Genomic DNA, 23,216 nt, shown 5'->3' on the forward strand with positions numbered 1-23,216 from the left:
CAGCTCCGGCTCCAGTCCCCGGCGCAGGCAGGGTCCCAGGCTGGGGATGCTGAGCAGCCCGGTGCCTCCTCGGGCACGGGAACCTCTCTGCTGCTGCAGAACCACTGCTCCCCAGCCCGGCTGCAAACCACCCCCCTGAAACAAACAGCAGCCTCCCTCCCACAGCCTGGATGATCTCCTTTTACCCACCTGCCAAATGACTCACAAGTGAGGGTGCAAACACGCTGCAGGTGCTGGCACCGGGCTGCCTGTGAACCATTACCTGTGCTCTCCGTGCCAACACACACCTGGCACAAAGCTGACCCCAGGCCGGTCAGATCCTGCTGGTTTAAAGTGATGGGGCCTCACCCAGGTGTGGTTACCTGCAGCTGACCTCTGCTCCTGTGTGTCCGTGTCAGGCAGGATGATGCTCGGTGTGCAGCTCAAGCATCTTCCCAGGCCAGGGAAAGGGCTTCCCACGCCACTGCTCTTGTTCCAGCTCCACCTTGGTGTCACCCTGACTGAGCTGAGACCTTGTGGGAGCATTTAGCCTGGTAGCCACAAAGTGCTTGGATGCTCTGTGTGTAAATGAGGTCCATCAACCAGTTAATCCAGAGGCAGAGGATGCTCCTCACCATCTCCTCCAAAGCACCTTCCTGAAAAACGACAGAAAATAAAGTCTTTGCCATGCTTCAGTGGAGAAGTGTGTGTTGGAGGCGTTTCCTACCTGTGCTCATCCCTCTCACAGCCGTGTTTCCCTTGAAGGTGAAGGTGGCAGTGCAGATGACCAGCACCGTGCTCAGTTTCATGGGGGCTCAGACCCTGCCTGTCCCAGCTGATCACCACTGGGGATGGTGATGACCCCTCCTCAGGACCAGCAAAGTTCTGCCTGAGCTTTGCAGCTTCTTGGGTGCCAAAGCTGACCAGCTGTGGGACAGGGACAGGGCTGGGGTGGCACCCAGCCATGCGCTGGCTCCTGCAGGACCAGCACCTGGAGCCCATCAAAGCAAACCCACTGAGGCATATTTAACCAAACACTTACTTTCCATTTTATTCAATAATTGCTTTAATACTAAAATGCATTAGATGCTCAAAGCAGAGAAAAGAAAATCACATTTAGGTGGAAAACAAAGTTCTCATCAGATGAAAAAATCCCAATGTGGCAGGTACACCATTTGGAAACAGAATCATAATAATTTAATAAAGCTGCTTTATCATCTTCATAAAATAGAGAGAATGGTGATTCTTCTTTTTTTTTTTTTTTCCTTTTTCCATTTTGTTGTTTACAATGATTCAATCACTGTGAAAATGTACATAACATACATATCAGCATATACAACAATTTATTCTTCATATACTCGGCAACGGAGACACCATGACGAGACGTACCGCGCTCGGTGCCGCGCCGCCGGCTGCTGGGAGCCAGCCTCTGAGCAGGGGTGTCTAAAGGGGTGTCTGGAGGATCTAGCCCAGCTCAGATCAGCTGAACAGAGCCAGGTTCTGAGGAGGGATGTCTGGAGGATCTAGCCCAGCTCAGATCAGCTGAACAGAACCAGTTTTTGTGAGGGAGGGGTGTCTGGAGGATCTACTCCAGCTCAGATCAGCTGAACAGAGCCACCTTCTGAGGAGGGGTGTCTAAAGGGGTGTCTGGAGGATCTAGCCCAGCTCAGATCAGCTGAACAGAGCCAGGTTCTGAGGAGGGATGTCTGGAGGATCTAGCCCAGCTCAGATCAGCTGAACAGAACCAGTTTTTGTGAGGGAGGGGTGTCTGGAGGATCTGCCCAGCTCAGATCAGCTGAGCAGAGCCAGGTTCTGAGGAGGGGTGTCTGGAGACCCTACCCAGCTCAGATCAGCTGAACAGAGCCAGTTTTTGTGAGGGAGGGGTGTCTGGAGGATCTGCCCAGCTCAGATCAGCTGAGCAGAGCCAGGTTCTGAGGAGGGGTGTCTGGAGACCCTACCCAGCTCAGATCAGCTGAACAGAGCCAGTTTTTGTGAGGGAGGGGTGTCTGGAGGATCTGCCCAGCTCAGATCAGCTGAGCAGAGCCAGGTTCTGAGGAGGGGTGTCTGGAGGGGTGTCTGGAGGCTCTAGCCCGGCTCAGATCAGCTGAACATCAGCTGATGCTGGCGGAGGCTCCGTCTCAGCCTCAGCAGAGCTGGCAGTGGGGGCGGCTGGGCTTCTCCCCGGCGGGTACCGCAGCTCACAGGTTGGATCAGAGATTACCCAGAGCTGCAAGAGCAGCTGTAGCAACAAGACCATCAATTTTCCCCAATGACAGACAAATGTGTTTCCATTCAAAACTCCATGGGTCTCTTCCAACCCCTCCAACCCCCCACCAAGAATAATTTCAACATATCCATCAGACAGTGTGTTCTTCACAAAAGCAACTCGTTTCCTGTTTGGAAAAAATAAAAATAAAAAAAAGAAAGGAATTCACTTTTGCACAAAGTGTGATCCACAGGCCACCTCCAGCTCACAACAAACAGGGAACGGCAACAACCTCAGTAGACAGTGCTTGGGGGAGGATTTTTCCAGCCATCAGTTGTGCCCCCCAGCCCTCCACCATCCCTCCCAGCCCAGCCCTGCAGCCTCGAGGGTGGGAAAGGCCAGGGGAGCAGGGAAGAGCTCAGCCCCTGGCCCCCAGCCCCAAAGCTGCTCCAGATGGGGTCCTCGTCATGCTCGGGGGAGAATCGTCGGTGCTTGCTGCTCTCCTGGATTAACAGGAGCAGAGCAAGTTTGCCTGAAGGAAACCAACAGATCCCAGCGATTTTTCCTAAACCAAATCTGAGGACAGGTTTAAGTTATTAAAAAGCACAATAATTACATCTGGAACCCTTCCAAAAAGCCTTCCTGCCCGCCCTGCAGCTCAGAACGTTTTTTGCATGGCCAGTTTCGATGCAAGTAGGAAAAAACCAAGAGACTGCAATTTGCCCAGGAGCCTGAACTCATCTCGAGTGACACAGAGGGACAGTGACAGGATACCAAAATATTCTGGGGAGGGCCAAGGCAGCAAAGCCAGGGCAGCTCTCTGGGTCTCCCCTTGGCCCTGCACAGCAAGGCCGTAGCAGGGAAGGGCCCCTCGCTCACATCCCCCACTGCAGCCCGGGTCAGCCCAGAAAACTGGTGTTTAAATGATTTTCTTGGAGGCATAAGGGTTTACTGACCTCTTTAATGCCCCCTTTTAATACAGAATTATTTCACATTCTTTCTCGGCTGTGCTTTTATTCAGAGTGGCAAGGAACGTTTCCTCTGGGTAAATTAGAGAAATGTTTCTATTTTTTTTTTTATTTTTTTTTACCCTCTCTTCCTTTTCAGTTAGCATCTCTTTTTCATCCGAAACACGAGGCTGGTGGTGGCAGCTCCGCAGGCAGGGGGCAAGGCTAGGCAGGAATTAGAAGCCAGCACTTTTCCAGGCAGCTGGGGATGGTGGAGGGGCACCTGGGGGGACCCCACTCCCCACGGACCATGGGGAAGCTGGGTCTCCTCCTGGCAGAGGTGTGGGGTGATGATGGGGCCACATGGAGCCCATGGAGAAGTTTCCTCCCCCCCAAAAAAAACCTCCCAGAGCTGACAAAACCAGGAAACATCAGAATAAACTCAGCTTAACAGTCACAGAACACCCAGTTACTGCAACAGCCCCAAGCCAGCCCCTCTCCTCTTTGCTTGTGTTATAATAAAACACACATTTGGGGAAAAAAACCAGGAATCAGTGACAGCAGTAACAGTACACAGGCAGGAAACACAGCGGGAACAGAAACAACAAATCCCTGAAAAATGGGCTCAGAATCCAGAAGAGGGGAGAAACCCCCCAGTTTGCTTTCTGGAGGGATGCAGGACGTCATGTTAACGCGTGGGATGGGAGCTGAATGAGGTAGTCATCACACCAGTGAGGGAAGCATCACAAATTTCATTAGACAACTGTTTTTTTGTTGATTCTTTCCCAATTCCTGGCCCTAGCAAGCGGCAGGGGGAACAGGCTGACTCTGGACCTGTCTCAGACCAGCTGTGGCTTCAGGCAAGATCAATCTGCCCTGAAGAAAGAAATGGCTGGAGTTTGATTTTATTTTGAGGATAATAACAACTGGAACTTGTTTTCTTGTTGTTTTTCATTTAAATAAATCAAGTAACAAATACTTTATCATGATATGCAGACCTAGAAAGACTCTTTCTCTAGAAACCACTAATTTCAACTTGCTGGTACAGCAAACATTGGCAAGAGCTATATATTTTTCCTTCCATAATCAATTTTAAACTCTAGGAAACATTATTGAGGGTAGGAAAAATCTGTTCAGTGAAGGGTTAATAATAATAGCAAAAATAATAATAATAATAATAATAATAATAATACACTAACTGAAATCCTCCTACCTTACTCATACCTCACTGAGGAATCATCACTGCAAGAGAGCAGAGAGCTGTGGAATCCCTTCCCTCTCTCCCTTCTACAAAATGGCTATTAAAGTAGCTCAATTTTCAATTCAATTTTACATGAGTAGATTTGTACCCACACAAAAAAGTCCTTAATTATGAGAAAAAATAAAGAATAGCTTTAATTTTTTCTCCATTAAGAAGGCACATTAATTGAATTAGTAGCGTTGTTACGTATCACCTGTCTGCCCCTAAATTAACATCACTATTGCTCATTCCATACCTATTTATGATGCAGGGATAGAAAGAAATCAGAAGGGTCCAAAATCCATGCCATGATGTCATACCTACATACACCCTCTTGGTGTAATCATGGCTAGGAAACGCTGACTGGGAAGTGTGTGTGTCTAATTGAGAAGGTAATTTAGATCTCTTAAAATAATTCCATCTCTTTGACTTGGAAATGACTGGAGGCGAGGGATATCTAAATCTGGGAACTGGAAAAAAACCAAAATAACCCACTTGTGGAAAAAAACCTTTCCATGCATTGCCTTGAAATTATGCAAAAAGAAACGGGTAAGGGGAAAAGTTCAGCACAGTGCATCCGACAATTGCAATCCAGGCAGGATTTTCCCAAAAACGTCTTCCCATAATGCCCTGTCATTCTCCTGCAGGAGCCAGGGGAGGCTGCAGGCAATGGTGGGGGCTGGAAGAAGCGCTTGCTCCACCGGGGCTGCAAACTGCAGGTTCCCCAAAGTTTAAGTAAGATGGTTGTGATTTATATTTTTTTTATTCCTTTTTTTTTTTTAGCCTGAAAGCCTTTTGCCATCACTAGACATACAGTAATTTGCAATATCAAATACAATAATAGTACAGATAAGTATGTGACAGCAAAAGGATTCATAAATGCAGGGGTGTCCATAGCAAAACACCAACACCTTAGAAGACAAACAACCTCGTGCTGGGTGAATTTGAACTGAAACCCACCCGACTGTCACTTTGAACAGTCCCACACAAGAAACAGCCGCTACTTTGTCCAGACTACAAAACCGCCGGGGTGCTTACTAAAGATGTCCGAATAAGGAATTGGCCACTCAATTCTCTCCAGGAATGGAAATTTATCTTCGTTTTGAGATACAAAAATATATAAACTCCGAGGAGGGGATACCGAGCGCTCCTGAGGACTGGGGGGGTCTGGCCTCTGCCCCCGCCACCCGCCGCCTCCCGGCCAAAGCAAAAGAGCGGCTCCTCCGCTCGGGCTGCACACCCCTGCCGCCTTCGAGACACGTGGGATTGTCACACTAACGATAGCTCCATTTATAAACAATACATTTAGGGAAAGCTTTTAAATACAGCAATCTGTGAACCATTGGTAAGCGATAAAAACAATCTGCGCTGGGAGTCGTGCGGTCCCTCATCCTCATCCTCATCCTCCTGTCGCCGAGTGCCGCTCAGAGGACGATGTCCTTTAGTCTCCGTGCGCCGGGCGAGTCCTTTTCCCGGCGTTCCTGCAGGAGCGGGTTGCCCTCGTGCCCGCTGCTCTCGCTGTCCGCGCCCCGAGGCTCGGCCTCCGTGGGCCGGGAAGGGCCACTGTTCCCAAAGGGCTCCCGCTCCCGGCTGCCGGCGCCGTGCCCGGCTCCGTAGGGCGCCGCCGGCTTGCCGGACAAGGGGCTCTTCAGGTGCAGGGGCGAGGTGACGGGGCTGACGGCCTCGCAGCCGTTGCCGGCCTCGCGGACGGCGCCGCTCACCTTGGGGCTGCAGGCGGCCGAGTCCACCGTTCTTTTGCCTTTGGGGTTGGCCAGCCGCTCCTCGGCCGGGGGCTCGCCGCCCTCCTTGCCGAAGGTGGCGAAGGTCCTTTTTGCGCCGCAGTCTGCGTAAGGCTCCGCGTCCACCGCCGTGGCCTCGATGGACAGGGCGATGACGTTCCTGCCGTGCTCGGGGGACTTGGCGCGGCTGGGCACGGCGCCGCGGGGCATCCAGCACCTGTCCGAGTGGCCCAGGATGCGGCACTCCTCCCGGCAGTGGAAGCCCTCGCTCTGCTCTGCGGGGAGAAAGCACAAAGCACGGTGAGCGGGGTGCCCACACCCACCGGGGTGCCCACACCCACCGGCCTGCCCGGGCTGGGGGGACCACAGCGAGCTGGGCGCTGCGCTTTGCCCCCCTCCCAGGCAGAGGGGATCCTCCCCCAGATCCAGTGGCTGGACCTCAAACAGCCATCGGTTTCAAGGCTCTGCAGAGTGGAGTTTAATTTCCAGTAGGTTGTGTGTCACCTGCCACCACCGGAACAGAAGCCTGGAGAAGGAGTGATGGCAGCAAATCCATCACAACGGGGCTGTCCATGTGTCAAGCCCTCAGAGCCACTGGTTCCTGGGTTTAGTGACCAGTGTTAAAAGCCACCATGTTTTAAGCTTGGTTTGACGTGACATTTAAGCTTGACTTTTTGCAAGGCGGGGAAAGGAACAGAGGGAGGAAAGAAAAGGGTGAGAGGGAAGGTTCTCTGTGGTTCTGCTGTATATGTGTGTTTTAACTTGTTGCTTAATCCCCACTGACCTCTCACACAACAGAGGCTTTATAAATCTCCAAGATTGTCCACTCCACTGAAGATTAAATGTGTCATTCCCAGTGCTGGGGCCTTATTCATACAGGAGCAATAAAGATTCCTTCTCTCGACTTGGGGCTGTCGTCCCAACACCACTTTACAGTGCTGAAATATGGACTGGTGGTTTAACCCTTCCCAGGGACCCTGGTGCCCAGGGCCTGCATGCATTCCTGCACTCTCAGTCAATCCCAGAGGACTGCACAGCTTCACCTCCACATCACAGATGGACAAACCGAGGCTCGGGGAAGCAGCCAGGCTCAGCCAAGTGCAAAGCTGGAAATCAAATTCAGCAGTTTCACCATGCCCAGCCTTTGCTGAGCATCCGACCGTGGCTCCCGCCGAACACCACAGGATCCTGGCTGCTTTTCAGTCTCGGCTTTTCCTTCATTTGATAAGAGCTGCTAATTGCAGCTGCCCTCATTAAAGCACAGCCTTTCCCCACGCTAAGACGCGGCTCCTTCCTCCCCTAACCCACAGGCTCTGGGAGCAGCTCTGCAGCTCCAACGCCGTCACCCCGCGAGCCCCCGGGGCCGGGCTGAGGGATGGAAGGTGCAGACTCAGCCCGGCTTTCCTTCCCATCCTCCTGCAAACCATTCATTCTGATGCTCTGTACATCTGTGTGCATAACCTCCGCTCCTCAGACACATTGGTATTTCCACCACATGCGAGCACTAGGGCGGCTGATAAAAATTCTCAGCACATAACACAATGCACCAAAATATGAGCAGCTTAACACTTACAGAGAATAAACGAGTAAAAGGCAGACCTAAAAAAAAAAAAAAAAAAAGAAGAAAAAAACACCAAGAAAGGTTTTTTTTTTAAAAATAAGAGAAGAAGGCAATTAATTGAAAAATATATGGGTAAAACATCAGCTTTTTCTCTACATCAGAGCAGCAAGCCAGTGATGTGGAGCACAGGGCTGGGTGGAGGGGAGGAGGTCTGGGTTTTGGCAGCTGCCTTTACAGCAGCTTGAGAGAAGGATGCCCTGAGCCCTACACACAGAACAACCAGCACCGAGCTCTAAAAGCCCATGATCTTCTACTTTGATTCTGTTAATTTCAAGTACTTGAGCAAAATAGAAAGAAAAAAAAGAAAAATTGCCCAGAAAATATTGCTGTCTCCCTATTTATCCACAGCTTAACTTCAAAAGGGTGCTACAGGCATACAAAGTTGTGTAGTCTGGCTGTGATAGCAGAGGACTTGGTGATGGCTGGAGGGGCTACAGAAATATCTTGGATTCTCATCCCGATGAGACACTGATTTATTGTGCTGTGTGACCTTGGGCGTGTTGCTGGAGCACACATCACTTCAGTCTCTCCACAAACATGAAAAGCTGGATCTGTGAGCGTGCTGGGCTGGCTGGTCAGCTGCTGGGGAGCTGCTTCTCCTCACCTTCCCTGCCCAGCAGCACAGCTCAGCCCCAAATCCATGGCACTGCCACAGCCAAGGCAAACCTCACTGCAGAGGGGGCACAGGCAGGTTTGTCTTGCCTTGACCCATTATTTCCAACTAGCACTTTTTACAGCTAGAAACAATTGGAATACTTCCCTGATTACCACAGGTGGATATTCCTCAAAGCCTAGAAAGGAACCTGTGCTTTAAGAGCACTGGCCTGGTGCCTCTCTGCCAGGGAGATGATCAGCTTTGGACATTACAATGCTTGTCTGGAACCTGCAGCAGCTGAAATGCAGGGAGGAAAGGAGCTGAGAAGCATTACATTAAATTGGACTGTTTCAATCTTTTGTATGAGGAAGGGAATGTTAACAAGTCTCAAAGAGGCCAGGCTGACAGGCAGAGGGGCACAGGTCACCATCATCCACAGACCTGAGACAACAGGTAGCTCCATGGCACGTTCTGTCACTCTGCTTCTGTGCTCAGCACACGTCTCAGCTTGGAGACCATGGCCTGCAGCCAGAACCATCCTGCTCTTGGGGACAACATGTGTCTAGGCTGCCCAGAGCAGCCCTGAGCTGGCAGCAGACACGAGGACCAGCACAGAGCCTCCAGCAGCAGCCTCTTCAGCAGAATGGGCATCTTCAGCTACCCACCCATCCATCACTGTCTTAGCCCTGTAGCTGGTATAAAACACTATTTTTACGCCTCAAGCAAGGCCTGCTGATACACAGAAACACCATTCCTCTGCTGTCCCAGATCCAAAGGCATGCTCAGCAGGGTCTGAGCCCCTCCAGTGGCTGAGCCCAGGGCTGATCCCTGCATCCTGCTCCTGCCCCAAGCAGAGGCAGGCAGGGAGCTGCTGGGCACGCTCCTGGCGCTGCCCTTTGCAGCTCAGTCTGACTCAGCCAGCCTTGATGGCACCCAGGACAGTCATTCACGTTCACATTCACATTACTGTACTGTTCTGTCCTGTTCTTTACCACTTTAACAATCAGAAATAGAACAACAGGAAATTCTTTTACAGCCCTAGACCTGCCCTAGTCAATACAACTGTTACTGTCTGCAGGGACAAAATGTTCTGGATGCACAGAGCATGAGAACATCACAGCCCTGGCATGAAGACCACCATGGCCTAGGGCATGACCTGGGTTGCACTTTCTAAGGAGCTGAGGACACTGCACACACTGAGGGGATAGTTCTGTTGCCAGTCAGGATGTGGGGACACCCGTGGTGGCACCCAGCTGGCCCAGAGACACGCTGAGCAGCTCACCTGAGGGCAAGTGCCCCACACAGGAGCTGCTGTGTCAGAGATGTGCAGGTGCCACTGCAGTAACATCCGTGTTTCAGCCAGACTGCCCTCACCCAGCACAAATCCAGAACCTTGTTTCAGAGCACCTCAGGGCAGGGTCACTTCTAAAACATTCCCCAGGTACAAAACATCCTGGCAGAAACCTTTTCATCAAAAGGTGAGCAGTTCTCCTGAAGTCAGACTTGGCAGGAAAAATGTCATTACTAAACATAAGCTCTTGCATAGCAAATATGAAATAACATAATACCACAGCCACCTCTGGAATAAATATGTTCCTCAACAAGTAAAGCAAAGTCCATGTTAAGCTCCAGATTTCAAATCAGAGCTCTACTTGCAACTCAGAAGACCAGCACAAAGGCATCTGCTGTGGTCTCACCCAGGCAGCAGCTGCCGAGGACCAGCAGCTGCAGGAAGAGCTGGTGGGAGAGATAAAAATCCCCCATGCAGCCAAGACCCTCAGCACTCCCCAATCCCACCATGCAAGCTCTGGTTGGAAGAGCAGGGACACAGGATGGATGGATGGATGGGACTGCAGCAAGAGCCCCCAGCTCCACATAGCATGGGCTCTTCCCTCATCACAGGGGGGATTAAGGAATGTCCACGGTGAACAAATCCTCCAGCCTCCTGTCCAACACCCACACACCTGTGGCAGAGCAGCACGGAGCCCATTCAGCTCTCAGCAATTGAATTATCTCCAGTGGAATTGCAACGCTGGCCAAAGAGACAAAGTTAAATCGTAGCAAGGTGCAAGTGCCTGGGAATGCAATATTCCTGATAAATGGCCAGATGACATGTGCTGTTATACAATCTAAGGTGCAATTTGGGCGATGACAATAGTCCCTGGAGTTTCCATTTCCAAACAGGCGCTCAGTTCAATCCAATCCGTGTCAGAGCAGCTCTGCCGGGGTGAGTGAGTGGAGCTCATTTGTGCTATTACAGGGCAGCGAGGAAGAGGAGCGAGGAGCCGCTTGAGAGCGAGAAATAAGGGGAGAGAGAGGCACTGAGGAAGCCCAGCCTGAAGGATCCAGCTGGGACACGCACGGGCAGGGGAGCGTCGTGCTGAGCGGCCCCAGCCCAAAGCCCCCAGCCCTGTGGCAGCACCGGCCCTGGTGCCCGTGCCTGGGCAGTGCCATACCTGGGCAGTGCCATACCTGGGCTGTACCCATACCTGGGCAGTGCCCGAACCTGGGCAGTGCCTGTGTCTGGGCTGTACCCACACCTGGGCAGTGCCCGTGCCTGGGCTGTACCCATACCTGGGCAGTGCCACACCTGGGCTATACCCATACCTGGGCTCTACCCACACCTGGGCTATACCCATACCTGGACTGTACCCCTGGGCTGTATCCACACCTGGGCAGTGCCCGTGCCTGGGCTGTATCCACACCTGGGCAGTGCCCGTGCCTGGGCTGTACCCATACCTGGGCAGTGCCCGAACCTGGGCAGTGCCTGTGTCTGGGCTGTACCCACACCTGGGCAGTGCCCGTGCCTGGGCTGTATCCACACCTGGGCAGTGCCCGTGCCTGGGCTGTACCCATACCTGGGCAGTGCCACACCTGGGCTATACCCATACCTGGGCTCTACCCACACCTGGGCTATACCCATACCTGGGCTCTACCCACACCTGGGCTATACCCATACCTGGGCTGTACCCACACCTGGGCTATACCCATACCTGGGCTGTACCCATGCCTGAGTAGTGCCCGTGACCTGGGCAGTGCCATACCTGGGCAGTGCCATACCTGGGCAGTACCAGTACCTGGGCAGTGCCTGTACCTGGGCAGTGCCCATACCTGGGCCATACCAGTACCTGGGCAATGTCCGTACCTGGGTGGAGCCTGTACCTGAGCAGTACCAGTACCTGGGTGGTGCCAGTGCCTGGGCAATGTCCATTCCTGAGCAGTGCCCATACCTGGGTGGTGTCCGTACCTGAGCAGTGCCCATACCTGAGCAGTGCCCATACCTGGGCAGTGCCCATACCTGGGCTGTACCCACACCTGAGCAGTGCTCATACCTGGGCAGTGCCCGTACCTGGGCAATGTCCATACCTGAGCAGTGCCCATACCTGGGCTGTACCCATACTTGGGTGGTGCCCATTCCTGGGCAGTGCCCATACCTGGGCGGTGCCAGTACCTGGGCGGTGCCCACACCTGAGCAGTGCCCACACCTGGGCTGTACCCATACCTGGGTGGTGCCCATTCCTGGGCGGTGCCACAGGTCCCCTCGTGCAGGATCCCAGCTCTAGCTCCACATTTTGGTGTTTCAGCAACTGTGTGATTATACTGTAATCACGATGACACTGCTCCTGGGTACAGCAAACAGCACGATCATTAAAAAATTCATTTCAAAATCTTCCTGGAAGCTAATAAATTTTACAGCAGTTTCAATCCTTTCTCATTGCAACAAAGAAAAGCTTAGTTCCAGACAAATTAGAAGTAAATTGATTGCCTTAGGGGAATCTATTCAAATATCACTTTTCCATGTTAGAAATCTCTTCCTGAAACAAGACGAGGAGAACCAGGGAGAGCCAGCACGGGAGCAATGTGGAAAAGCAAATCATTAAATCTCAGTTCATGAAACTGAGGGGCGGGTGGGGGGGAATGAAACTTAAAATAAAATGCAAATGTCTCACTGGGGTGCGGGCCCAACATTTGTGACAGAATTTATGAATAATAAATACGAATAAATAGTAAACACGAAGGGATCAAACACTGTTGTGGCTGTTTACTCATGGTTAGCCATCTTTCATGGACAAAGCACAACTGCATTATTTAACACTCCTCTTCCAGCTACTTCGGGGGTTCTTTTCAACTCCAGCACCTTCATCTTCTCAGGACCCAGCACCCCCAGCACACCAGTGGAGCCCACGCCCCTCCACCCCAACAGGAGTGGCTGTTTCTGGCTCAGGGGCAGTGATCCACCACATTACACTCCAGATAAAATAATAAGCTCCAGCAAAATACAAACAGTCCCCAGCTGTGGTTCATCATCCGCTTGTAAATTAAGACTCTGCACCTCTCCCTTATCTCCTCTAATAACATAATATCAGGAAACGAGAGGTGGGGAATAGTGTATTATATTTGTGACCTATGGGCTTTACAGAGCCTTCCTTGCCTTTCCTAATAAGAAATCTCCAGTCAATGCAGCAATGTAATCCTGGCGTGGCTTCCCCTGCACAATGCTCAGAGGATACTAATAACCAGGGACAGTGACAAATGCTCTTTACTGCAACAAGAAACCTTTCTTTTCCTCTCTTTCACCATTATTCAGGATTTATGCAAGCTAAAAATGCTGTATTTTTAATCCTGGATTGTCTGTCCCAACACAGAAGGTCAACAGTGCTTGGACAAAGCACATGAATTATTTTAATGAAACAAGGGCTGTCATTTAGATTAATTTATTGGGCAATTGCTGATAAGGACCCGTGGCTGCATGCAGCTCATGGGCAGTGCTTCTGGGATGGTCAGCAGAGGTGTGCAAGGGGGCTCATCCCCAGCTGCTGCAGGCACAGGCAGCTCCCAGGAAATGCTGAGGGCTCCCTCTGATTCACACCAGCCAAGAGCTGGCCCACTCACCTCCTGCCTGCCCTGTATCACCATTAATAACTCGCTCTCCTCTGCAGAGCCGTCCCTGCTTTATGGAGGAGGGCCAGGCAGAGCTGGGTGCCTGGCCAGCTGCAAGCCAGAGGGGAAGGACAGCCTCGGTGCAAAGGATTTCCTCTGGGGATGCTGATGCCTCTGGGATGAGGAGCAGGCTGTGGGAAGCAGGGTGATCACCAGCAGGAGCTGGAGTGTGGGAATGCCATGTGGGAATGCTGCAGCAGAGTCAGACCCAGAAGGTATTATGGGCTGGAATGCAATTTAATGCTGGCTGCTCCCCTTTATCCAGGACCGCAGGCCAATCCCCACCTCATTCACAAGGAAAAATTAATTCCCTTTCAGAAGGCCGGCGGAACACACCATTTAAACTCCAATTAATCCTTTTCTTAAGTGGCCCGTGGAGCTGGTGCAGGCCCCTGAGCGGCGGGGATTTCACCTCGGAAACTCCAGCACTCATGCCTCCACACAGGGCTCATTAGCATCCTAACTGGTCTGGGATGCGGGATCCAGCCCTGGCAGGGAGAGGAGAGCTCTCTGGGCTCTGATGGACCTCTTCCATCCCCAGCCATTACTCGTGGGCACCGCTCCATTAGCGCTGACAGCAGCTCCTGCGCCGCCCGCGCGGGCGCACAACACAGCCCTGACTTCATTACTGGAATTCAATTTCATTAGCACTGGATACAGAGGGATTGTCCTAAATACACTCTTCCTTCCTTGTACTTTTTTCATGTTAATGCAACCATTTGAGTGTATTATACCCTGCAGAGATGGAAACATTTCTAGTCTGTTTAAACACATTTCCCACAATTGGGAGCAAAACTTTGTCTCAGTTTATGCCTCTGACACCAGCTGCCTTCCATTTAATGGGACTTCAGTCGCTAAAACAAATTAATCCAAAGGTTACTGCTCCCTGCTATTGTCATAGACGAAGCAAATTCACATATTCTGTGAGGGTAAGGCAGGACCAGCCAGGCAGCCACATTCCAATGGCAGCAATAAATCAAATTATTACTCAGTCCTATTCAAAATCAGGCATCGGTCAGAAAATGGCAACTCAACGATCCTGATAAAAATCCAACAAAACAGAAATTACAGTTGGGGGAGATAAGAAGCAATTTCTGGATGCCTGTACTGGGCCAACTCCTGGCCCAGTGCCTGTCAGAGCACATCCCTGCCCTCTCCTCGGGGGCTCGTGGTTAATGTCTTACTTCAACCAGCACCTCCCTTGGCCAGGACAAAACAGAACAAGCCACGCTGATCCTCCTCCTGCAGGGATGTGAAGGCCAGGGTGCCGTGGGGAGGCTGCCTGCCCTCTCCTCCTGCCACCCTTCCCTGCGAGGTTTCTGGTGGCTCCACACAACAAGGGAAAAATAAAGAAGCTGAGGTTATAAATGCTGATACATAATTTACTCCTGTTATCAAGATTAAACACATCTTTGCATGCTTAGCATAAAACAACTGCCTTTCCCCAGATTTCTCAAGGACATGCATAAACTTCATTATTATCTAAATAATCAAAAGAGTATTTCAATAGAATATTTAACTGTCTGCCTACTGGAAACTCACAGCCTTAATCTAACACTGATCCTCTGTTGTCCTTCATGTAAATATTGTTGGGATGTCAGCCAAAGCCTAGGGAAGCGAGCTTCATCTTGGTGGATGGGAATCTCTCGTGTCAGATACAGTCAGCCTGACTAATGAGACCTACAGCTTGCCAAAACCTACAGCCTCGCTGTCTGTTCCAGCCATTGAACGCGCTCAGAAACCCAGTGGCACCAGCCCAGCAGTCTACAGATCCCAATCAACTATCAATAGCTTAAGTGTAAGTGATTGTGTATGAAGTACGAGCCAAATGTGTTTCCTTTTTCAGTTTTAGGACCTTCAGTATTGTTATTGCACCAGTAATGCTTGCACGGAATTAATCATAGACGTACCCACAAGGCAAAACATTATGAGAAGCTCTTTGTACTTTCTAAAAGTGTGCAGCTCTGAAGAGTGGAGGGAGCTGGAAGGCTTCCCAGCACAATGGGGCGTTCCCCATCATCCAGAGAGAGCTGGGGAATTTTACGCCTTTTCTTAAAAAACCAAAGTGTTGGTTGCTGGCCATCTCTCATCATGACATTGACCTCTCATGCCTCCACCCTGGAGCTCAGCATTATCCCCTCCCTGGTGCTCTACTTTAAGTCTTTTCCAGACGAAGATGGGGGTTTTCCATGCTGGTGGATCTTTACTCTGAAGCACAGGGATGTACCACGATGAGGTGTTTGCCTGGGGGAGTGGGTGCATCAGAAAATCCCACAGGATCTGGGACACCTGCAGGGACAGGTCTGCAAAAGCTGCTCTAGATTGTCCAGCCTGACCCAGCAGCTGATTCACAGGGACCCTCCTGTTCTCTCTGCATGGAACAGAGCTGTGAGAGGGCCCAAAGCAGGCTCCAGCTCCACACCAAGGAGGGATAACAGCAATGCCAGGGAAATGCCAGCTGTGGGTTACACTGCCCCAGGGCCAACAGAAGACATGACAGAATTGCCAAAGTACGAGAATCTGATCCATTTAATTAGACGAAACTTTGTTCTGGCAATTAAGTTTACCTTCATTAATCCAAAGGGCAGATAAACATGCATGTAAAACTACTATAAGGTCAATAGTTAAATCTAAAACCTCATTATAAGCTTGGAGAAAATGACTACCTGTGAGTCATGGACAAGCTCAGTTGCAGCAATCCAGCTGGGGTCCCATCCTGTCCCACCCCATCCCGTTCTGCTGGCCCCACAACCATGGGGGAGAGATGGAGAATGAGCCCTGGAGTGTGTCTGGGGCTGTCAACTGCAGAGCCACAGGAGATTGCTGAACAGGAATGGAAAATAACTGTATTTCCATGCCTTGCACAAGCACTGCAAGGACAGTGGCAGCTCCACAGCCCCAGCCCTCCCAGCCAAGCTGCTGCCAGCCCATGGGCACCTGGGCAGGGATTCTGAGTCCCACCTGGGGGCTGCACACCTCACTGGCATCGCCCCCCACACCCCTTGCTGTGGCTCCACTGCAGAGGTGGGATGTCCTTGCTCCCCAGGATGAGCTGCTCCAGCTCTGCCCCAGCTTCTGCCAGTGCAGCCTCCCAGGATTTCTGCCTTGCCGAGGCACACTCCTGCAGCACTGCCCCGAGGTCAGGCTGGATTGTGCTGGCTCCTGGCCCCAGCTCACAGGGCTGTCAGCTAAATTGCACCACAGCACCGTTACTCTCAGTGATGGTGTGACAGACAGACAGAGCCCAGCTGGATTTTCAAAACCTAAGCACTTTGCAACACTGACAGGCAGGAAAAAAACAACCACCAACCCACAAGCCTCTTAGTCTGAGCAGGTTTTATCTGGAAATACCCAAAGCTAGTCAGTGCAAGACCCCACAAAGTCATTCCTCCCGAACCACTTTCCTGACCAAACCTTTTAAGTGTCACTGGGAAATAAAGAGCGATAGGTACCAGCCCCAGCCAGCCTTACCTGATTAGCCCAGTCCCCACCACATCCTCAACACATCCCTTCTGCAAAGGGATGAAGCAAGGCTGAAATGACTGATGGAACTGGTGCTTTCAGACAGAGCTAGCACAAGGAGCAGAGTCAGGCTGTTACCCTGGAGTTCAGCACGGGCTGCAGCAGGCTCCTGTGCCACAGACATGCACCAAGGGCGAGTGGGCTCAACCCAAACGTGCCCCTCTGCAGTGGCACCAGCCTGACTGTGCCCCCGAGCACGAGGAGGAGGATGCAGAGGGAAGGCAGGCAGCTCAGTCCTGCAGCAATTCTGCTGGAGCCTCCCCACAGGGACCCACCCTGGCTGTCTGCAGCACATGCAGTAATGCTGCCTCCTCGCCACTGCACGCTCGCCTCACTGCTGAAACACTTACACATGCAGCATGCATTAGAATTAAAAAACCATTAAACCTCGGAAAGGAAAAACTTTGACAGGATGCGTAATATACAAAGTATAATTAATTAAATTGGATGAGGCACTGGGGGACGAGAGAAGAGTGGATGGAGACTGCTCTTGGAAAGGGGATGGTAATGCACTAATGTTCAGTGTGTGCCATTAAAAACCAGCCTTGGAAGAGGCGAGGATGAGCGACAGAGATGGCACCAGCCAGTTGGGCACCTCGGATGAGCAGCAAAAGAGCTGGTGGCGTGAAATGTGGCCAATTAGAGCCCTAAAAAAACTATAATGGTGGTGGGAAAGGCACAAGAGAGATGGAAAAGCAGAAATAGCAGCATGTTGCTAAACAGCAGTGCTCTACCAGCAGCAGCCTCCTCCAGAGAGCTGCTCTGACCCACCCCACCAGGGCACAGACACCAGACCACCTTCACCACCAGCTCCAGGCTCCTTGGGACTGAGAGGGGATTCATCCTGGAGAGCATCTGGCTCTCTGTGGGATTATTCTTCAGCTATTTGTAACTCCAGGTGCAGTTCCTCAGCGTGGGTAGCACCCTGCTGCATCCATCCATCCCCTGAGCAGTGCCTGAGGTGGGTGGGAAGCAGCAACCAAAGACAGGGCCAGGGTGGGAGCATCAAAGGCAGCCCCAGTCAGCACAGCAGGCACAACATGATGAGACAGGCACAGTCTGGCTGTTCAGCAGGACAAAGTTTTAACAGGCTTAACAACAGCATCAGCACTGATCATTAGGCAATTACAACTGCTGAAAGTTGACAAAGCACCAGGACCAAATGAATTATCTCCCCAAATCCTGCAGACAGGAGCATGGAAAAGAGAAAAGTCATTGTCAACAGCCTCTGATAGCTCACTGGGTGCAGAGCAGTAACTAAAAACTAAAGGGCTGTTCATTTACTTGCTGTTTTGAGAGATGAAAGGGAAAGGCCAGGAAATGAGATCTACAAAAATATTCTCATCACTCAGGGGGTGGTGGGAGGGAAGGTCCTGGAAACACCGATGCAGCCAGGATTGCTCAGTGCCTGGGGACATCTGATTCAGAGGAAGGGACTTCGTGTGTTTGGAAAGAGAAGGCAGATTCTGGCTGGGGGAATTGGCTTCTGAATCATCCCCAGCGTTACTTGCTCAGCTCTGCACATTCCTGCACACTGCAGCCCCGGCCAAGGGACAGTGGTGAGCTCTGCTCCAGGAGGAGCCAGACCCCTCTGCTGCAGGACCTGCAGAGCTCAGTCCATGCAGGCTGGTGGCTCCCTGCCCTGCTGCCCTGGAAGCAGGGGATGCTCAGCCCTGGCACTCCTCGAGCACAGCCCTTCATTCACTCGGAGTGACTAGGCACGCTTTCCCGAAAAACATGCAAATGTGATTTAAAGACTCTAAGTGATACAGAATATATCACATCCCTTGGGAACCTGTTCCAGGGGGTAATTATTCTAATTCCTAAAATCATGCATCTCATTTGCAGCTGGAATTTTCCAAGGCAAATCTCCACCTCCCAAGGCTCTGTCTTGTTCACTGAGTTAGGGAGAGGCTCAGCAGCAGAGATCTCCTCTTCCCTCAGTCTGCTTCTGAGCACAGGCTTAGAAGACCAATGTCTCCAGCAAGGTTCAGGGATGCCCTGAGGATGCCATCTCCCTTGGGTCCTATTTCAAGCCCAGTCGTCTCAGCTGAAAGAATCCTGATGGATTCAAAGGGCTTTGGGTGAGGTTCTAAATCTCCAGACACGTGTTTGGAGGGTGAAAGGCAATTTGTTCACCTATCCCAGAAGCTCCTGAACAGTGTCCAGTAAGCCAGGGGACATGTTAGCACTGAGAGGCATCTCCTCTCCATCTGCTTGCCATAGCTCAGCAGTCCTTGCAAGGCAAGGCTGCTCAAAGAAGGGCTTGTGTGGATTTTTACAGTGAATTAATTCAACATATCCACCTAGTAACGATGGAGGGAGACTGACAAAGCAGAGGTCAGGCAATGAGGGAATTGCAGGTAGAATTGTTAATTTTAATTACTTGTCTCCATTAAGATGAGGTTTCTGGATCCTACAGTGATGACTAATGGGTCAAAATTTTTGCATGAGTGAATATACTTCCGCTGAAGGGTGGAACAGACACAGAATTTTTCTCAGATTTTTACAGGGGCTTTTCCACCACATGACGCAGAGAATTCCCAGAACCCAGCAGTGTGCCAGAGGGAGCAATCCATAGGTGCAAGACAAACATTTTTACGGGGCACAGGAGTGCCCAGAAAGAGCACAACAAGGTGGAAGTAAGCGGCAAACGAGGTAAAACACAAGTTATACTTGAGCTCTCTGTGTCTCCTTGGCACTTGAATGAGTTGCAGTACAAGCATCAGGGCTACCTGTGCTCCTGACAGCACTGAAAGGAAACAGAACTTTGGAACAAGCCAAACACATTCAATTTGCCTGAATAATTTAGGCTGCTGAGTTATCATGGGCTCCATGGCCTGTCATGGAGACAGGCTGCACTGCACAGGAAAGGTCTGAAAATCAGTGCATCTGAGGGACCAAAACCAAGCAGGGAGTGGCTGCAGAAGCACAGCTGGGCACGGCAGTCACCTGTGAGCACTGCCAGGCACTCAGCACTCCTGGGCTCCAGGGGTGGCTCCCTGGACACAGGGACACAGGACACACAGCAGGACATCCTGCTCACACAGCTCCCACTGACACGGCTGGCAGTGCACAAATAACAAGGACAGGAGAGCTGGAAGGGACTTTGACAAGGGCAGAAGTGACAGGGCGAGGGGAATGGCTTTAGACTCACAGGTTAGATAAGACATTAGGAATTAATTCTTTACTGTGAGGGTGGTGAGACCCTGGCACAGCTTGCCCAGAGAAGCTGAGGGTGCCTCGCTCCTGGAAGAGTCCAAGGACAGGCTGGATGGGGCTGTGAGAAACAGGATAGTGGAAGGTGTCCCTGCCCACTGTAGGGAGTTGGAAGTAGATGATCCTTAAGTCCCTTCCAACCCAAACCATTGTGTGATGATGATGATGATGATGATGATGGACTGGTAAACACAGAGAGTAAAAAACAAATCAAAGGCCAGTATACAAATACTAACCTTCCAAGACACACCTGAGTATGCCTGACCCTCCTCAAAGGTATTAACACCCTCCAATAACGCAGCTACTGTTCCCAAAAAACACCTTCTCTGACACTCCCTGAATTACCACTGTGCACAGTTTTAACTTCAGGTTTCCAGCCAAATTCCTCTTCCCACACAAGAGCTGCCCCTTTATAACTTCTCACCAAGCTGTAGCTCATCCAGGGTCGCAGGTAGCTGAGCTGAGGGAGCTCCTCTCCCGGGTCAAACGGCTCGGGAGCCCTTTGCCTGCTGCAGGAGCTGACAGAACGTGCTCGAGCAGACGAGGCAGCTCCTGCTCCAACTCATCTCCTTACTGAAGCTGACACTTCCAAAGCAGTCAGAGGAAATCAAGTGCTCGACCTATTTCGGTTTGCAAGAGATGAGGACACCCACCTCCCCTGGCTTCCCACGAAAACTTCCAACCGACACTCTTCGCTCTTTCATTTCTCACATAAAACAGCGCAGGAACCACCACAAAACTGCTCTCTCTCCAGCACGCACCCAGCGGAGCCAAGGCTTCTCCCCAGGAAGTGCCAGAAGCTCCTCACCTTTCAGCCCCACCAGCTGCAGGTCCTCAGCACCCCACGGGACGTGGTGCCCCGTGTCCCTGGGTGGAGGGACCCTGCTGTGACTGTCCCACGCCCCGGCCGTGCCAGGGCGGCGCTTCCCGGCGTGCAAGGCAGCATCGGTGGTGAAATCTCACCAAATGGTCCAAGATGGTTTTCTCCAGCTGGGACTGACTGAATATAGCCTGGGCACCGGATGATGTGGGAAATCAGTCGTAGCCGAGCACAAATTGCATGCATAGAGGTAATTACTGCAGCACAAGGTTGGTAGCACCACTACCCACATGACAGTATATCTCAGCAGTTTTCATTTCCTATTGCTTCAATTCAGAGAGGGGGCTTTTCATCTTTTTTCCTTTTTTTTTTTTTTTTTTTTCCCTGTGGTTCAATTTAAACTCCTTTTCCTGCAGGGACTGATGCTAAGGCAGGGTTTCTTTGGGATAAAGCTCTGGTTTCACTACAGCCAGTCATTCCATACACCCAGAATGTTCCCCTATTTATACACCCAGACCTCGAGCCTGACCCCACTTGACCCAGCTCCAGTGCCCTGCCCCAGGTGTGACTGTCACTGCCCAGAGGTGAGGTGACACAGCAGTGACAGCCTGTCACCTGCTGCCATGTGCCAGCACCCCCAGCCAGCTGTGGACGTCGGTAATGAAACACAACCTGCTGGCAGCCAGTGAAGCCAGTCAGGAAGCAAGTTGTTCTTCACACTTGGAAAAGGGTGAAATACAACAAGGAAAATGGAATAAAAAGGGTTTCTGCTGAAAAATAAAAACACTAAGAGCTAATGCTGAGAGTGGGGAAACTGATCACTACCATTACAGATACTCAGCAAAAATAGGGGCCACCTTATGTGTACTGTGATTATGCACATCGTGACTAACACAGATCTATAATAATACTTGCTATAAAGAACTTATTTTCCAAACAGACACAGGGGTTAAATGCAGGAGGGAAGGGGAAATAAATGACTGTGCAAAGGCACCACACACCCAGCCAATGGCTGGCACAGCCCACGCTCCTGCTCCCCAGCCCACCCACGCCCCACGTACCTGTGTGCACCAGGAGGAAAGGCTGCCAAACTTCTTAATAATTCTGTGACCCATTTAAAACTATCTAGTCTTACATTCATATATGCTGTATGAGAAATAAAATATAGCACTCCCGAGTTTTGAGTGGCAGCACTTCCCTCAAGACAGATAAAAGCTGCGAGTTCTCTTTGCTGTTTGGTGCCAATTATTACAGAGTTTTGACTTATATATTATTACATAGATCATTTAGTAAAACAACCTACATACAAACCCAGTGGTGTGTCTCCCTTCAGCAGATATCTGCAGGAACTGGAGCAGCTCAGACACTCACCCATATCTCCATATTTTGGAGACTTGTGGGCTCCTTCCCCTGCACCCAGGGGAGACACAATCCCTGCCCTACAGCTCTCTGCAGCGCGCAGCCTAATTAACAGAGGTCCAAATAATTTACTGTTACTGCACATATAACTGTAACTGCACCACGTTTTGGAGGGGAAAACAACAGGCACCCAAGTGGTGGCAGCCCCTCTGGAGATGCTGGCTCACCCCTGAGCCCCCCGGGTACCAGGGCAGGGTTTCACCTGCTGGTGCCCACCTGTGCCCAGGGGGCTGCCCCGAAGCCCCCAGGCCGTGCCCCTGCCCCTGCAGAGCCAGGGGTCACCTCGCTGCTTGTGCTGATTATTCCTTTAATAAAGGGCCCTGTATTTTCCAGAGGCTGCAAAATTGATGCGGGTTGCCATGGCAAGCACACACTTTCCCATTTAGCAGAATAATAGGCAGCTTTGTATAATTCACTGATTTCAGATGATTTCTCACCCCAAGTGCAAGTCGCTCAAGTTATATAAGTCACCTGTTGTTTAGTCAATCTGGCAATTTTAATTAGAATAAATTTTTATGATTCGTCTTTGCAACGCTTAGAGCAGCTCTGCCACCAGAATGCCGAGATGTCTGTAAATTATACAGGCCCCAATCATATCTTTTTTTCTGTTTTAATTACAGTAACATTGCAGCATTAATCATGTAAGCCTCTGTTAAACAACTAACAGCCATCCCCTATCATAATTAAAAAGAAAGGCCAAGCAAACAGGAGCTCTGGAGTTTACCATATTTTCTCTGAAAATTATATTTTAACTTAAGAGTTTCACAAACAGTAGTTTTATTTGGCTCTAATTAGTGTTGGGAAGGAAACACCGAAAGGTTAATAAGAGACGGTTAGTTTGTAATGCAAGTTTCCCTGTGCCAGCCCCAGCAGTTCAGTCTGTTTTCAGAGTCATTAACGATGCAGATTGATTACAGGAGGAGATTGGGAAGTGCTGGCTTGCTGCGTTAGCAGAAGGTTTGGTTTTA

At 50.9% G+C, this 23,216-nt stretch overlaps 1 protein-coding gene across 2 annotated transcripts in view; it reads right to left on the minus strand.

Annotated features, from left to right (window-relative positions):
* Positions 1-1,004: 1,004 nt before the first annotated feature.
* The window catches only part of PCDH19 (protocadherin 19), a 59,297-nt gene continuing 37,085 nt past the window's right edge, over positions 1,005-23,216 (minus strand). For both annotated transcript variants that reach the window (XM_041459246.1, XM_041459245.1), the window contains exon 5: positions 1,005-6,386. In XM_041459246.1, coding sequence (XP_041315180.1) covers positions 5,797-6,386 — 590 coding nt within the window. In that variant the 3' untranslated portion in view covers positions 1,005-5,796. The remainder of the gene's footprint in view (positions 6,387-23,216) is intronic.

This window comes from Pyrgilauda ruficollis, unplaced genomic scaffold (assembly GCF_017590135.1).
Source record: "Pyrgilauda ruficollis isolate IOZ18807 unplaced genomic scaffold, ASM1759013v1 scaffold133, whole genome shotgun sequence".
In the NCBI taxonomy this organism is placed as follows: Eukaryota; Metazoa; Chordata; class Aves; order Passeriformes; family Passeridae; genus Pyrgilauda; species Pyrgilauda ruficollis.